The 16,385-nt window shown below is 39.8% G+C and overlaps 1 protein-coding gene across 1 annotated transcript in view; it reads right to left on the bottom strand.

Annotated features, from left to right (window-relative positions):
• Nucleotides 1-1,060: 1,060 nt before the first annotated feature.
• The window catches only part of LOC102396774 (putative selection and upkeep of intraepithelial T-cells protein 1 homolog), a 29,345-nt gene continuing 14,020 nt past the window's right edge, over nt 1,061-16,385 (bottom strand). The window contains 5 exon segments of the mRNA XM_025288783.3: nt 1,061-1,255; nt 5,769-5,891; nt 9,618-9,725; nt 12,023-12,133; nt 14,773-15,051. Coding sequence (XP_025144568.3) covers nt 1,239-1,255; nt 5,769-5,891; nt 9,618-9,725; nt 12,023-12,133; nt 14,773-15,051 — 638 coding nt within the window. The 3' untranslated portion in view covers nt 1,061-1,238.

Genomic DNA, 16,385 nt, shown 5'->3' with positions numbered 1-16,385 from the left:
ATTAAACAAGGTTATATGTCTATATTTTTTGTTGTTTAGTTGCTCAGTCATGTCCAGCTCTTTGCAACCACATGGACCATAGCCCGCCAGCCTCCTCTATCCATGGGACTTCCCAGGTAAGAATACTGAAGTGGGTTGCCATTTCCTTCTCCAGGGGATCTTCCTGACCCAGGGATCAAATCTGAGTCTCCTGCTTTGGCAGGTGGATTCTTTACCACTGAGCTACCAGGAAAGCATTACATCCTGGCATAAAAACCACAGTCAGTGCCTGTATTTCTGTAAGTCAGTGTCTTTACTTGAAGGTTTCTAGTTTTTCAGAAAGGTTATTACCCTGATAAGCTTCCCAGGTAGTGCTGGTGGTAAAGAACCCACCTACCAATGCAGGAGAGGTTAGACACATGTTCCTACTCCAGTATTTTGCCTGGAGAATCCCATGGACAGAGGACCCTGGCGGGCTGCAGTCCACAGGGTCACAAAGCGTTGGACGTGACTGAAGTGACTTAGCACACACACGTCTTCCTGATACCTACCATGTGGGTTACCCACTGAATGGAAATTTTTTCCAAGTTTCTTCTAGATTATAACTTGAACTTGTTTCTACTCCCATGGCCTTTGTTACTTCAGTCATTATGAAAGCCAATCCTGAAATAAATTTATATACTAAAATTTTCCTTGTGTCCCTTATCAGAGTAAATATTCTGGTTTCACTTGAAAACTTAATCCCTCTTACATTTAATTTAATGTACAAAATCATTCTTTTAGCTCAATGTACAGAAGATGTGTTATCTGTTTATTTAATTTTTATTATGGACCCTCATGCTAAGAGCCTTCTGCTGCATTTCCCTGATTGATGTCCCAGATATGTTTAATTGCTGATAGACATGACATTTAATTCGGATAGGTATAGATTTATTTCTACTTTCAGAGTTACTTTCATTTTCCCATGTAGATTACTGACTTTATTTCAGTTATTACCTTAATTTGTTATCTTCTGTCTTCTGGTTACTTTTCTATCCATTTTAACTTTAACATAGTTTGTACAAGAGCTACAAATGAAATGCAAATTTGAGTGTATATTTTATTTGCTCTCCACCTGGCAATTATTTGACTTTATATAAAATTGCAAGGGAAAAATTAAATTGTGAGGGCCTAGCTACTTTTCTTGGTGATCTTAGCCTACTGATCTTCTGTAGTCTATCCATTGTCCCAGATGAAACGTTCGGTGCTTGTTTAATCCCTTAATTTTGTAGGAAACCTGTTGAGGAAATAAAAGGTACTCAAGCTATTGTAAACTCACATTTTACTAAAGGCAACTAGTTGAAATAAAAACATGTTTGAGAACATATTGATCTCTTCCAAGATGCCAAAGTCATCTTTGGAAAAGCCATGAGGAAACAACTTTTATTTAGAAGTCATTAACTTGACTTCTCTGGCTTAAATCAATGAGAGGAAAGTCTCTGCCGGGAGGATGTGTGTAAGGAATAAAGGTATTCTAGAAAGGAGTCTGATTTAATTTGCACAGTATCTCTTTGCAACTGAAGTAAATGGATACCTTGGTGAAACTATAATCAATAATATATATTCACACACATACATTATCTCTTCCTGTCTTTTTTCTCTGTTTCTCTTTTCTCCTTCACTCTCATAACTCAAACAGCAGTAAATCACTCTATGTTGTGGGAATTTGCTTGGAAAAGGCTATCATTGCACAATATCATCTGATGCTTAATATCACAAGGCACATCAGAAACTACAGTGAATCTGTGGACTTGCTTTTTAAATTTTTCTAAATATTCTTTATGTATCCTTTTAACCTTTTGGAACTTGAAAAGTTGTGAAACATAAGAGACAGAATTGGAATAATTAACTTTTCAGATAAGCGAAGAGCTAACTCATTCAGTGAAAGGGTGCAGAGAAAGTTGTTACTGAAAAAGCAATGAGATTCATCCTAAACCCTAATACAAACTTGGTAGAACTGGAGAAAACATTAAGAAAAATTGCTGAAAAAGTATTTGGGGCAATTAGTTTTTCTTTGTAAAACAAAATTGACTTGATTATGAGAAATGGCTAATTTTCTTTTCTTTTTTTTGGCCACACCCCACGGGATGCAGGATCTTAGTTCCTCAGAGCAGGGATCGAACTTCAGCCACCCTGCGGTGGAAGTGTGGAGTCCTCACCACTAGAATTCCCGATTTTTAAAAATTTAAAAATCTAGTAGCTAATATAGAGCATTTCAATTTATGGTCAAGTTTGATCTTGTCCAATTCTGGCCTATTGTGAAGTTGCTGCTATAGATTCTATAATATTAGCAATGTGAGATATATTAATATTCAGTTCAGTTCAGTTCAGTTCAGTCACTCAGTCGTCTCCGACTCTTTGCGACCCCATGAACTGCAGCACTCCAGGCCTCCCTGAACATCACCATCTCCCGGAGTTCACTCAAACTCATGTCCATCGAGTTGGTGATGCCATCCAGCTATCTCATCCTCTGTCGTCCCCTTCTCCTCCTGCCCCCAATCCCTCCCAGCATCAGGGTCTTTTCCAATGAGTCAACTCTTTGCATGAGGTGGCCAAAGTACTGGAGTTTCAGCGTTAGCATCATTCCTTCCAAAGAACACACAGAGCTGATTTCCTTTAGAATGAACTGGTTGTATTAATAGACTGCAAATGGTGATAAGTAGAATGAATTGGGTCTTTTCAGTCAACTACATTGCACAATCTCTCTTTCAAATCAATTAATATATTTTCTTGATTTATTCATAAACATCTGGGAAAGCAAAAAAGGTAACTGACAAAATCTTTGAGTGGCTGAAGCAACTCCTTCATTGGTCTCCATGGGACAAAGAGGAGCAGTGCTGAGAAATGGCCTTATGATACCACGTGGTTGAAAACAGGATTCATTTTTTAATAACTCTGGTCTCCAGTGTGAAAGACAATAAAACCTCTCCTTGATTCTAACTCTTCTTTTAATCCCACTCGGTCAGCTGGTAACCCTGGCTTTTGAGTGGATGAATACTGGCTATGGGCTCCTTCCTGCTTTCTGCTATCACTAATCTGTGCCTCATAGGATGCAAGGATAGTGATTGAGTTGCTTTCCTCAGTGGTAGAAACCAGGCCTGAGAAGCATAAATCTGTACTGGGGAAAGCACACATTTGTCCTTGCAATTGTTTAATCTCAAAGGGTGGAATGTTTCTCAACATTGGAGAGGTAATGAAGGGTCTGACTCTAGTCCAGGTTACTATTCGTGATTCCTTATGTCAGACCACAGGAAATGACAAAGGATTTGCCTAGCAGGCTCCTCACACCAGACTTGGTGCACAAGCAGCACCTTGCAGTTTCTGGAGGGAGGTGCAATCCAGGACTAGGTCCTTCACTCCCAGCAGCCCTGTTCATATGCATACCTGCATTCCTAGCCCAGGTACCTCTTTTTGGAGGCTTCCTTACTTTAGCTGAGGGTCCTCAGCTAAAATGCTTTTTTTATTTTTAGTACCCTCTGCTGAGACCTTTCACTGGGGGAGGGCATCTTGATTAAATTATTCTTCTCCACTTTGACTCAGGATTGTTCCATTCCAGTTCTCTGTTTCTCCTTCCCTTCCATTCTCCCCAAGTTAATAAAATGGCAGGAGTCTTTTGTGCAGTGTTCTTTATAATGAGACACTATTTCAAACCCAGGTCTCCTGCATTGCAGGTGCATTCTTTACTGACTGAGCCACCAGGGAAGCCCAAGAATACTGGAGTGGGTAGACTATCCCTTCTCCAGGGCATCTTCCTGACCCAGGAATTAAACTGGGGTCTCCTGCATTGCAGGCGGTTTCTTTATCTCCAGAGCTACAAGGGAAGCCCTAGTGTTCTTCATAGTGAGACACTATTTCCCCAGCCTGTGCTGCAGGTCACCTGACCCTTGTCCAGCGCTGGAACTATGAGGAGCCAGCACTGTTTTCCTTTGTGGCCTCTTACACACCCACAATAAGGGGATAAAAGCATGACTGTTGCCTTTAGTTTCTCTTGTCATCCTAATTGGCGACCTCAATATCTAGCAGCTCTCGACAGGTAGTCCAGAGAGACCCAAGAGTCAATGCCTGCAAAGATGAGAGAGCAAAGTACCCGTTCTTTGTGGCTCTAGGCCATTTTAAGCTTAAGTAAAAAGCTTGTATGTATTGTCCATAATAACTCATGATAGATTTGCACTGTATTTAGGGGAAAGAGCCTGCTAATAATTAAGAATATATATTTTCATAACCCTGCATACATTTTTTAATGGAACATTTTAGGATTGTAGGTTACTGTGGAACACAAGAATCAAGTATTAAAATGTTTCTTCTCACATGACTAGTTTTACATTTCCTTCCATTGATTTCATAAGCAGATTATATTTTGCACATAAAGCCAGGACTTTCAATGTTGGATGTTATGGAATTTCAAAAATATACACTCTACTCTGAACATAGCTTCAGAAATGTTCCTGGTTCAGCCTTTGTAGAAGCCTACAAGTTTCTGTAATGTTCAATTATCAACTATAATATTACATTTTTAATTCTGTCTTTGAGATCAAAATAGAAGAAAATGCAGAGCATTGAATGTTTCTGGATGAAACACTTGGACCTTCTGGTTCTACTAGAATTATCACAAGTGTGAAGTCAGAACTGAGACTGTCATTGGAATCTGAGGCACTAACATTGCTCTTGTAGAAACCCTGGGGAGCCTCAAGATGGCTACAATTAGAGAGCCCTTATACAGGGCACACATCTTCCTCCTTTCCCTCTGACATTCCTTCCTTCTTTCTTTCCTCTCTTCCTTCTGTCCTCCTTTTCTTTCTTTCTTCCCTTTTTTTGTGAAGAGACTATATTGTGTTCATTTCTTTTCAGTGATATCAGCTGATACCTCAGTAAGATTTTGAGCGAACAGGCAGAGACAGTGAGAAGTAGTAGCGGTAGATGTTTCAAGAGATGTAGAAGCAGAGAGGAGAAGACAGACTTCACTGGGGTAGAATCTGACCCCTTCTGGTCTTCCTCCCCTCTGGTTGCCTCTCTGATGTGTGTGTATGAGCAACTATAGGCACATGTGTGTGCATGTGATATTTATTTGAGTACACAATGTTAGATCTTTACATCAAAATTCCTCAGCTGAATAATCTCATAAGGCATGACTTATCTTCCCCATTTTGTGGAGGAAATAAAATTAGATCCTCAGAGAAAAGCCATTTACCCAAGGTCAGTCAGCATGGTTAACCCAGGATAAAACCCAAGGTTATTGGATTAAAAAAAACTGTGTTCTTTTCATTAAGCAACCATCCTTCTCTAGCCTGAGTATAACCTTGTCTCAAAATTGCCTTCTTTCTGCCCCCATCCCTGCCATTTTTGTTTATTAAACAGGGTACTCCTCTCACCTCTTTTTTCTTTATTCTGAATTCTATTTAGTTGAGTTTAGAGTTATCCTGAGCCTATTACTATCTTGCTTGGGCAGCTTCATTGCACGTGTAGTTTCACTACATGTACCAAGTACATCATGTTAGAAAAGTATAAATTCTGGCAAGAAAATCTCTAAAGTATTGTTCTTACATCAAATTCACTGAGAGCTTCGTACACTAACAGATCAAAAGAAAATGCACAGGTCTTTGTTTTCCCCCCAGCTATTAATGCACAAGGACTGGAAAGGTCACTTTTGTAGAAACCCCAGGAGACTCAAGAAGCTACAGTCAGAGACTGCATCTGGAGATCAGTTAGAAGAATGATGCCTTCTGAGTTACCACCCTTCCCATTCCATTTACCTCTGAGTCTAAAGTAAGCAGAGGAAATGATCATGGTGATGAAGACCATCAGAACACACAGGATCACAGTCATATCCTCCAGCCACATGACATCCAACTTGAAATGTGGATCTGAAACGGGGACTGTAGGCAGATGCAAGCGTTAGAAGATTCATAGCAGGGAAAGGAGGACTGGATTACAGACTAACAATAGGTTCACTTTTCACATTCCTATTGCTCCATACTTCTGGGCTTGTATGAGGGTGAAGGAAAAGTAGGCTGGGTTGTGCAGACGATCCTGGAGATGAGCACATTTGGGCTAAGTGTGGAAGAAGGCTGTGAAGAGGCAGATATTGCTTCTTCCACCTAAGCACCATGACACTTGCTCTGGTTGGCCATTATACCCTTGTCTACTTCACGAGGTGCTGCAGGCCCTCAAGAACTCTAGACCTCTTGAGAAATATGATGAAATAAAATAATCTGGAATGAGCAGAATCTCTGAGATGAGAAAGATATTATAATTCTCAAAAGTTATCCTCTTATCTATAGCAGACAGCTTCTGGAAAGTATGTTTTCAGGGTGATTATAAAAGTGGAGAATATTCCCACCTCATAATACTGATTAATATGTCTTGTGATGGAAGCACCATTACCAACAGTTAGGGTATCTGTTTCATTACTGGTCAGCTATGCCTATTCAAAATTACTTTCCTATATTAACTCTAGTTGGTTTCATTGACATGATTGTTCACTGATTCATACTATCTTGTAGAGAAGGACAACCAAGACAGTAAGGATGGGGAAACAGGAGTCAGGAGTCTTAAATCCATGTCCTTGAAATAATGGTTGAAATAACTGACAATATTCTTCTTGGAGAAGAGAAAACTCAAAAGTCACCAAAATTGTTGCCCTCACAATATATTCCATATGGTCGTAGACTGTACAAATGGAGGGTAAACTGTTTCCCTAATAAATATCTACTTTACCCTATAATTTGATATAAATTCTCAGCCCTTGACTAAATTGGAGGTCCCTTTATAAGGGTGATAGCTTGAATTTTTTTTAAATAGAAAAATTGCTCTGGGGGCATGTGCAAAATGATCAGAGAGTGAAGTCGACAAGTCTCTCTCTTGGTCACACATCTCTATTTTTCTCAGATTAACATTAAGGAGAACTTCAAAGCTCTTCTCCTAAGGGGTAGAACAAAATTTAAAATAAAATTGAAAGAAAAGCTTGGAAATAAAATAGCTCTAGCATGCTAAGAGTACCAGAAAATTGTGTGTGTGTGTGTGTTTAAATCTATGCTGACTTTTTGGTTTTCTTTACTTCTACTTGGCTAGGGATGTCCATGGTGAGAAGGAAAGTTAAGGTCATGGTGGGGTGCGAGTGAAGAAAGACATGCCATGAGCTTAGGAGAAAAGGGAAGAAGAATGATGGCAAACACATGTAACCCAATCTTCCCACCAGCTGAGACCCCAGACAGGGAATTGTGACAGAATCCATAGATAATGCTAATAATAATGATAGTAATAATAGGATCAAACATTAGTGTGGTTTGCACTATGTGTGAACCCAGACTAAATGACTTCAATATATTGATTAATTTAACCTAAAATAACCTTATGAAATAGGCATTATCATCAATATTTTAAGGATGAAGAAACTACAGTTCAGAGACTTTAAATAAGTCCCTCAAGTTCACACGGTTAGTGGTATAGCCAAGAAAGCCTGACTCTACTCTGGCACTGATTCTTGGGAATAAATAGTATACATCTCTTGCAGGTTTCTCTGTGCATGACCTCCACAGAAAGCAGGAAGAGCAGAATATGTCTGTTGGAGACTCAAAAGCTGGCTATTTCTTGAGAAGAAACATTTACCTGCATTTAGAAAGGCAATCTGATTTATTGTAAAATATTCAGAACAAGGGACACATGATTTGAACCCCAGTAATAATTTTATTATTTGCTGGGTCAACTGATGTAAGTTGATCAAATTTTACATTCTGCTGTATCTGAAGTTCCAAAGTGCAGATAATAATAAACACTGCATAAAGATGTTAGAATTAAAATATACAATGTTTGTGGAATTGCCTTGAAATTCATATCTGTTAAATGAATTAACAAGTGCTTTCTGAATAGATAAACATCAAGAAGGAAAATCAGTCCAGAAAGTCACGACAAACAGAAAGTTGCCTAAATAAGGAATGAGGCCGCTAAATGAGATAGTTACAGAGGAACCAATATCCATGGAGGAAAGTCCATTTTAAGTAAGGAGAAGAAAGTTCAGTAGCAATTAGAAAAGAGATTAGTGGGTGGGTGTTCCTTGCTTAATTACTAGGAGTTGTGAGCACTGTGGGTGGAGGCCTCTGTGATCAATGACTTAGTTTTAGGTCTTCAAGTTAGAGTAAGCAAAAATAAAATTTTAATTCCCAGATTCACTATTAAGGATTCCAGGTCTGCTTCGACAATGACAGTGACCTGCAACCTATTCTTGGGGTTTTCTGTTATATCCAATGGAAGCCTCATAAATCACTAAGGACACAGGCAATATTTCCCTGTAATGACCAATTCCTTTTCACAAGACTGCTGACTAAATATCTCTTTCTTTTTAATTTTATTTTTAGTCTTTCCATAGAGGATCAGTACACTACAGTTATTGAAACAGAGGTTTAAGTGCATGATTGGGGTCCGGGCATTGCCATTACTTAGCTGTGTGAATAGCTATTCAACTTCTTTGTATTCCAGATTTTATCACATATAAAATCTGGTTCACTGAAGAGTAAATGTATTAATATTATAAAATCCATACAGCACATAATAAATATTTAATATGTACTAGCTTTTACCATAGTATCTTGCTCCTTTCCTCTAGCACAAATGGAGAGGGTATTTAGTTTGCTAACATGCAAAGCAAGATTCAGGTATGGCTTTTCTTAAAGTGAAATATAAAAGCAGTTTCCAGTCTAGTATTATTTAAGACTATTTGGTCTTTATTGCATAGGAGAAGATTAATAAATAAAATTCTCTGAATAGCTCAGCCCCACTTTGTGCATGGGGACCTCAAAGATAGAGCTGAGGACCCATTTTAAAAGGGTTCAGCTATCCCCAAACTTTTACAGTTGCCCTTTCCACTTCACCTTCAAAGAGAGTCAAGGAGAGTCAAAGGGAAGGATCAGTTTCAGTTGTCCATACAGACCATGAGTAGTAGTAGTGTTAATCTGGCTCTTGGCGACCCCATGGACTGTAGCCTGCCAGGCTCCTCTGTCGATGGAATTCACCAGGGAAGAATACTGGAGTGGGTAGCCATTCCTTTCTCCAGGGGATTTTCCTGACCCAGGGATCAAACTCAGGTTTCCTGTATTGCAGGCAGATTCTTTACCATCTGAGCCACCAGGGAAACCTGAGAACAAACCATTAACTTAAGCAAAATATCTGTGGACATATAAATCATTTTGAGAAGAAGACTTTTTACTCTGTATCAGTCTCTTAGAGTAATCTATAACCCCCAACGTTTAAGATATACTGAATTATTATCTCGTCTAAGCTAAGCTAAAAGTACAGGAAGAATTGGCTGGATTTTTGGCAGAATATAGTTATTTTACTGAAGAAAATATTTTCTTTTGCTAGGGAGAAGAGGTATCAGCAGTTTGTATCATTAAACTCACAAAATTCTGGAGGCTGGAATCCAAATCCAGTGATATGAGGTCCAAAAATTTATTGTTCATGGAATTCAAACAAATATTTGAGGTACAAGAAGAAACCCAAGCTTTCAGATAAACAGCATTGTCACTCTTCTTTGGCTAAATGTTTTACCAGATACTGAGCACTTGGAGATATTTTCACAAAGTTTTCATCTTTTTGGTCCCACATACCTCTTTTTTTGTAATGCAAATAGAAAATGAAGGAGACAATCATACTGAATGAGGTCAAGACTATTAGTATGCCCACTAACCAAGGAGGTGCTGCATTGCAGGAGCAACCTGAAAAAAAGAAAAATAGAGGGAGCTCACCATCAGTTATTGGTGTGGAGATACTTCAGATTGGGGGAAATGCACCAAAAAAACAAGATTTATAGTTAATGCCATCCCTTTGTATATATTTAGAACAGGACTAAGGGTAGGGGGCGGGGCAGGAAATATAGGGCTAAGGCTTAGGACTAGCAGATCCTGAGTATCTAAAGGCTTAGGTCTAAAGCTGTTGGTCACTGGGACAAAAGCAGAGCTGTTTCTAGGATGGGAGTGGTTTGGGACTGAGGCTAAACAGACCCAGAGGAAAGTAACTCATTTTTCTTTTTCTTCCTCCAGCCCATCAATCAGTGTGCCACATTAGGGAGAGTGAGACAGAGCTATGCACTAGTCCTTATTATATCTAGATTCAAAATAGGCCAGAGTAGGATAGGTCTGGAGACCTCTGAACTGCCTAAGAGATCATAAGAGCTCTGAAAGTAAGAATCTCATGAAAGGTTGTTAGACAACATACTGCTTAAAATCTTATTTAGCACACATCACTGTGGTGTCATTTGGCTCTCTAGTCTTCCCATGAAAATATTCTATTACATGGGGGGTGGCTCAGACGGTAAAGCGTCTGCCTGCAGTGAGGGAGACCCGGGTTCTATCCCTGGGTTGGGAAGATCCCCTGGAGAAGGAAATGGCAACCCACTCCATTACTCTTGCCTGGTGAATTCCATGGACAGAGGAGCCTGGTAGGCTACAGTCCACGGGGTCGCAAAGAGTCAGACACGACTGAGAGACTTCACTTTTTCTTTTAACAACACAAGTGGTGCCCATTCCTCCATTGTGGAGTATTATGCATAGTCTAGGGTTTCCCAGATGGCTCACTGGGTAAAGAACCTGCCTGCCATTGCAGGAGATGTGGGTTTGATCCCTGGATTGGGAAGATCCCCTGGAGGCGGGCAAGGCAACCCACTCCAGTATTCTTGCCTGGAGAATCCCATGGACAGATAAGACTGGTGAGCTACAGTCCATAAGGTCACAAAGAGTTGGACATGACTGAAGCAACTTAGCAGACACACATGCACAGTCTAACTGAATGTTTAAAATTTGGGATACAAAGATTCATGAGCATCATGGTGGCATAGATGGCTCTCATTTTCGTCTCCCCATCAACGTCAAAAATGTGGCATCTGTCCATAAAGAGAAGTACCTCTACAGGACACAGAACCATACACCAAGGGACCTGGGAAGAGTTCTGCTCACCTGTGTGTCAGGTAACAGGAAGACAGTACCCAGTACAGGCTCTCAAACATAGTGGAGATTGTAAACTGCTTCTGGCTCCTTTTATCTGTGCTCCTAGAGAACATGCAGAACACTGAGCTACTAAAGAGAGAGGCTTTGTGGAAGTCCAGGTTTTCAGCTAGAAAGAGACCTCAGAAGAATGTAGTCTTGAAAGATAGAGCTATACCAGAAAGGATCTGTGAATTTGAAGGTTTAATTTATTAATTTATTAATTTTAATTGGAGGATAATTACAATATTGTGATGGTTTTTGCCATACATCAGCATGAATGGGCCACAGGTATACATGTGTCCCCCCCATCTTGAACCCCCAGCCCACCTCCCTTCCCACCCTATCCCTCTGGGTTGTCCCAGAGCACTGGCTTTGGGTGCCCAGCTTCATGCATCAAACTTGCACTGGTCATCTATTTTGTATATGATAATGGACATGTTGAATTTGAAGGTTTTAAAACAGTACACCTTCGAGTCATGAACAACTATTTTTTGTGTGTCTTAAAATTTCCCCCTAAATCCTCCAAGTCTATTTCCCCTGATGCAACTTGGTTGAGATGGACGAAAACTTTCCCCTTGGGAAAGGTAAGCTACCTGGAGTAACTCTTCCTGTATGCTTTATTTTCCTGATACTGTGTACTATTTAAGTGACCTCTATGCAGCTGTTAATGCCCTGTGCATTCAGGACTTTATTTCCTTCCCTGACGGAGTCATTGTACTATTTAAGCAGTCAAGTGAGAGATACGTGTAAACTGTGTTAAGTGTTAAATGCTAAATGTTTAAAAGCTCTCCCAGTTTGTTGGGAAAGCTATCACCATAGGAAAAAATAATAATTTGAATTTGATTGAGGTACAAGAAAGCCCAGGCTTTCAGACACACAGCATTGTCAGAAGGTCAAGGAATGGTGAAGAGCATCTAGTAACAACCTAAGAATTCAGAACTTTCTGAGGCACACAGACTTGGAAATCAAGGGTCATGCAGCTTTAGCTCCCCCTTCCCCCTTTACATCTCCCACCCTTCAAACCCACTTACTTTGCAATCTATGATGTAGAGCAACACTGGATGCCGTGGTAAAGGTCAGCGGCAGAGCCAGAATTAAGCCCAGAATCAACTTCCAAACTGTATTCCATAGAAATGGTTTATCTGAAATAGATTCATCGAAACCATTGAGGATCCCACAATGCTGAGATATTAGACCTAAGCTAGTTTGGGGAGGCAGTTATAATTGGGTGAGCAGAAAGCGACCAAGAGTCTGAAGTGGGACTAAGCCAAACGTGATTTAGTTTGAGACTGGAGCAAAGGTGAGTGAAGACTGCTCATTCCAATTCTTCCCATCCATTCTATCTCATGTTCCCCTTGAAGTAGGGCTGGTTTCTTCCCACTAAGCCTCAGACCAACTCAGTTCTTTAGTCCTTTTGTTTAAGCAACCAGTATATATGTAGTCCTGAGTTCTCCAATGTGTTCCTGGGTCTGGCATTATTCTTCTTGAATACATTTAGAGATTATGTAAACTTTCCTCCTCTCCTATTCAGATAAACAAACATCTGCTTTTGTTTGCTGATTTGCACATACTGTACATAGATACCTGTCATTTCACTGGGAATCTGATATTTTTCTCCCCAGAGAAATAAACACAGAACTATTCTAAAAGTAGTAAATTGCTAAACCTGTTGGGGACTTATTCCTATTATAATAATCTTGAATTGGGATTATTCAATCATTCAATTTCAATTCTCTTGAACTGAGATTATCCCTCTCAGTATTTGGCTCCAATATTAATTTCACAGACATATACAAATATTAATACATGTACAGTTACTTAGCAGTTTCCAAGGCACTCATTTTGTTTTATTTCAATCTTTCAAGTATCTATTATTTTTTTGCTTATCAACTATGTGCCATGAAATATTTGAAGAGGCTGGGGTATATCAAATACAACCAAGATCCCTACCTTTGTTTTAGAAAAGTAGATAGATAAGTGACAAAAAAACATAATAAATAATCTATATAGTAGGTTAAAAGGTGATACTACTATATAAAAAAGAAAAATGAAAAGAGGGTAAGGTGATAGGAAATCCCAGGAAGAGGGAGTGGTACAAGTTGCGTTTTTTTAAAAATCGGTTTGAAGTGAAGTGGTCTTTATTTCAAAGGTGAGACGAGTATAGACTTGAAGGAGATAGGTAATTTATTGGAATTATAGCATTCTGGCATGAGGGAACAACTGGAGCAAAGACCCCAAAGCAGGGGCAGTTCTGTCTTAGTTGGGGAACAGCAAGGAGGCCCGTGTGATTGGACTAGAGGAGACACGAGAGAGCATTAAGGGGTAGGTCAGGTAGGGAACAGGAGCACAGGTAGTGCAGGGCATTGTGGGTCATTCTACTCAGAATACAATGGGGAATCATTGCAGGGTTTTAAACAAAGGGTGACATATGTTTCACATTTTAAATGTGTCCTGATATCCATATGAGGAGACTACACTATTGTGAACAGGAGAAGAAGTAGGGAGAACTTTATAGATGCCATTGCCAGTATTCAGACCATGGACAATAGTGTCTTTGACTTAGATAGCAGCAAAGGTTGTAAGAAGTGGTGAGACTCTGGGTATATTTTATAAGTAAAACTAGTATTATCTCTTGACACATGTGATATCGAATATAAGAGAAAAATGGGAGTCAAGGATGACTTCAAGGATTTTTTTCTAAGAAACTAAAAATATGAAGTGTGACTGGGAAGGCAATAAATCACACAAGTTAACAGGTAATTAAGAGTTTAATTATAGATCTGTTTCATTCATAATATTTACTAGATGTCAGTATTGAGATTTTGAGTTTAAAGATGAAATTAGGGTTTGGGAGAGAGGTCTGGATAAACGATATCATTTGAGGAGTTATTATGATTTCATGTTAAACTATGAGATGGAATTAAGTCACACTAGAGAAAAGTGAAAGTCGCTCAGTCATGTCTGATTCTTTGCAACCCCATGGTCTATACAGTCCATGGAATTCTCCAGGCCAGAATACTCCAGTGGGTAGCCTTTCCTTTCTCCAGGGGATCTTCCCAACCCAGGGATTGGACCCAGGTCTCCCGCATTGCAGGCGGATTATTTACCAGCTGAGCCACAAAGGAAGCCCAAGAATATTGGAGTGGGTAGCCTATCCCTTCTCCAGCAGATCTTCCTGACCCAGGAATTGAATTGGTGTCTCCTGTATTGCGGGAGAAGGCAATGGCACCCCACTCCAGTACTCTTGCCTGGACAATCCCATGGATGGAGGAGCCTGGGGGGCTGCAGTACATGGGGTCGCTGAGAGTCGGACATGACTGAGCGACTTCACTTTCACTTTTCACTTTCATGCATTGGAGAAGGACAGGAAACCCACTCCAGTATTCTTGCCTGGAGAATCCCAGGGATGGCAGAGCCTGGTGGGCTGCCATCTATGGGGTCGCACGGAGTCGGACACGGCTGAAGTGACTTAGCAGCAGCAGCAGCAGCTCCTGTATTGCAGGCGGGTTCTTTGCCAACTGAGCTATGAGGGAAGTCCACAGAAGAGGGGGAAAAAAAAGACTCAAAGACTATGCCTTGGGAAACTTGTATTATCAAGAAGTCAGAGTGAAAAGATGAAGTAGCAGAAGAGAATAAGGAAGAAAACAAGCAGGTAGGTGAACAAAGCCAAGACAATATAGTATCCTAAAAACCAAGTGAAGAGAGTATATTTATTTTTCTCTTTAGTTTATAAATTTGATGACAATGGCCATCATTTGGAGAACAAACACACAGATCTCACTTGATAGTACAATGCTTGTCTTCTCCTCTTGACCAGTTACAGGGTTTCGAAGGTAGCAGGTGACATTTCCATGGGTGCTCTGTATTAGAAGGGTCATCTTCATGTTGAACAATTTGTCTGTATCTTGTGAATGGGATTTTGAGGAAGGTGGGATGATCTCTTCTCTGCTGTCTCTCCATTCCATTTGAGGCTGTGGAAACTAACCTTCTGAATTACACTCCACTAAAAGACCTTTGGTATTAGGAGGATGCACCAGAATCTGCGTTTCTAGGCTTGTAGCTGTTGGAAAGAAGGGAAAACAAGATTCAGGTGATGGGTTGAGGAAATATGAGAGTAGGAAAAGCCCCTTTCCACTGTAAATCTTATGCCTGTAGATATACTGACAGCTAAGCACTGTAAGGTTCTGATTGTCCCTACGAGCTAATCACAAGGGAAACCGGCTAAGCCAGACTGAAGTGTTGCAGTATACAAACTTAACACCCCAGTCCTAAAAAATCAGGACAGTGCATTTGTTTGATCTATTCATTTAGTCAGTCAAAAATATTTATTGCTTATTTTCTAAACCTAGGAGACTGAGTTAGGTCATGGATGAACAAAAACAATCAAGATCTCAGTCCTCATAGAATTTACAGTGTAACATTTTTCTTTTATTTTCATCATTAGTCTCATCAGTTCAGTTCAGTTCAGTTGCTCAGTCATGTCCGACTCTTTGCGACCCCATGAATCGCAGCACACCAGGCCTCCCTGTCCATCATCAACTCCCGAAGGCTACCCAAACCCATGTCCATCGAGTCGGTGATGCCATCCAGCCATCTCATCCTCTGTCGTCCCCTTCTCCTCCTGCCCCCGATCCTTCCCAGCATTAGGGTCTTTTCCAATAAGTCAGCTCTTCACGTGAGGTTACTATAATTCATTATTAAATAGTAAATAGCATAAAGTCTAGTTTGCAGCTTTAATTGAAACTTTAATTTATGTGCTCTTTGCATAAAATAGGTAACATATTACTATTGGGTTGGCCAGAAAGTTCATTTGGTCAAGCAGAACAAACTTTTTGGCTAACCCAATATTATCAAAACAAATTATTAGGTATCAGTTTAGAGAAAATAAACAAGTTTTTGAAAAATTTCAGTATGTTGCTGGGGATGTAAGACTTGCCTAAACTGTGAACAAAGAATGAGCAGAGATTTAAAAAATTACTCCATTTTACTGTACATTAAAGTTACTTTAAATTAATGTCTGTTAAAATTTCTGCAGTGATGGAAATATTCCATATATCTGTGGTCCAATCTGTAGTGTTTGCTACATGAGACTTTAGCACCTAAGATGTAATCAATGAGATTAAAGAACTAAATTCTCAATTTTATTTAATTTTTACTTTTATTTTATTAAATAAAAATTGAAGTAGCCAATGTGGCTAGTGGCTATCACACTGGATAGGTTAGTTCTAGGCAATACAGATGAGTGTCACAATAGCCAATGAAAGTGTTATGTACGAATGGGCCTTGGACCCTACCCTTATGCCCTCACATTTGGGAACCCCTTCAATTAACTTTGAGTCTTCCATTTCCCCACCATTTCTGTGCTATTCAGAAAACTTGAAGACTGAGGCAATT

The sequence above is a fragment of the Bubalus bubalis genome, chromosome 6, assembly GCF_019923935.1.
Source record: "Bubalus bubalis isolate 160015118507 breed Murrah chromosome 6, NDDB_SH_1, whole genome shotgun sequence".
Taxonomy (NCBI): domain Eukaryota; kingdom Metazoa; phylum Chordata; class Mammalia; order Artiodactyla; family Bovidae; genus Bubalus; species Bubalus bubalis.
This window is presented reverse-complemented; position numbering and strand designations above follow the sequence as displayed.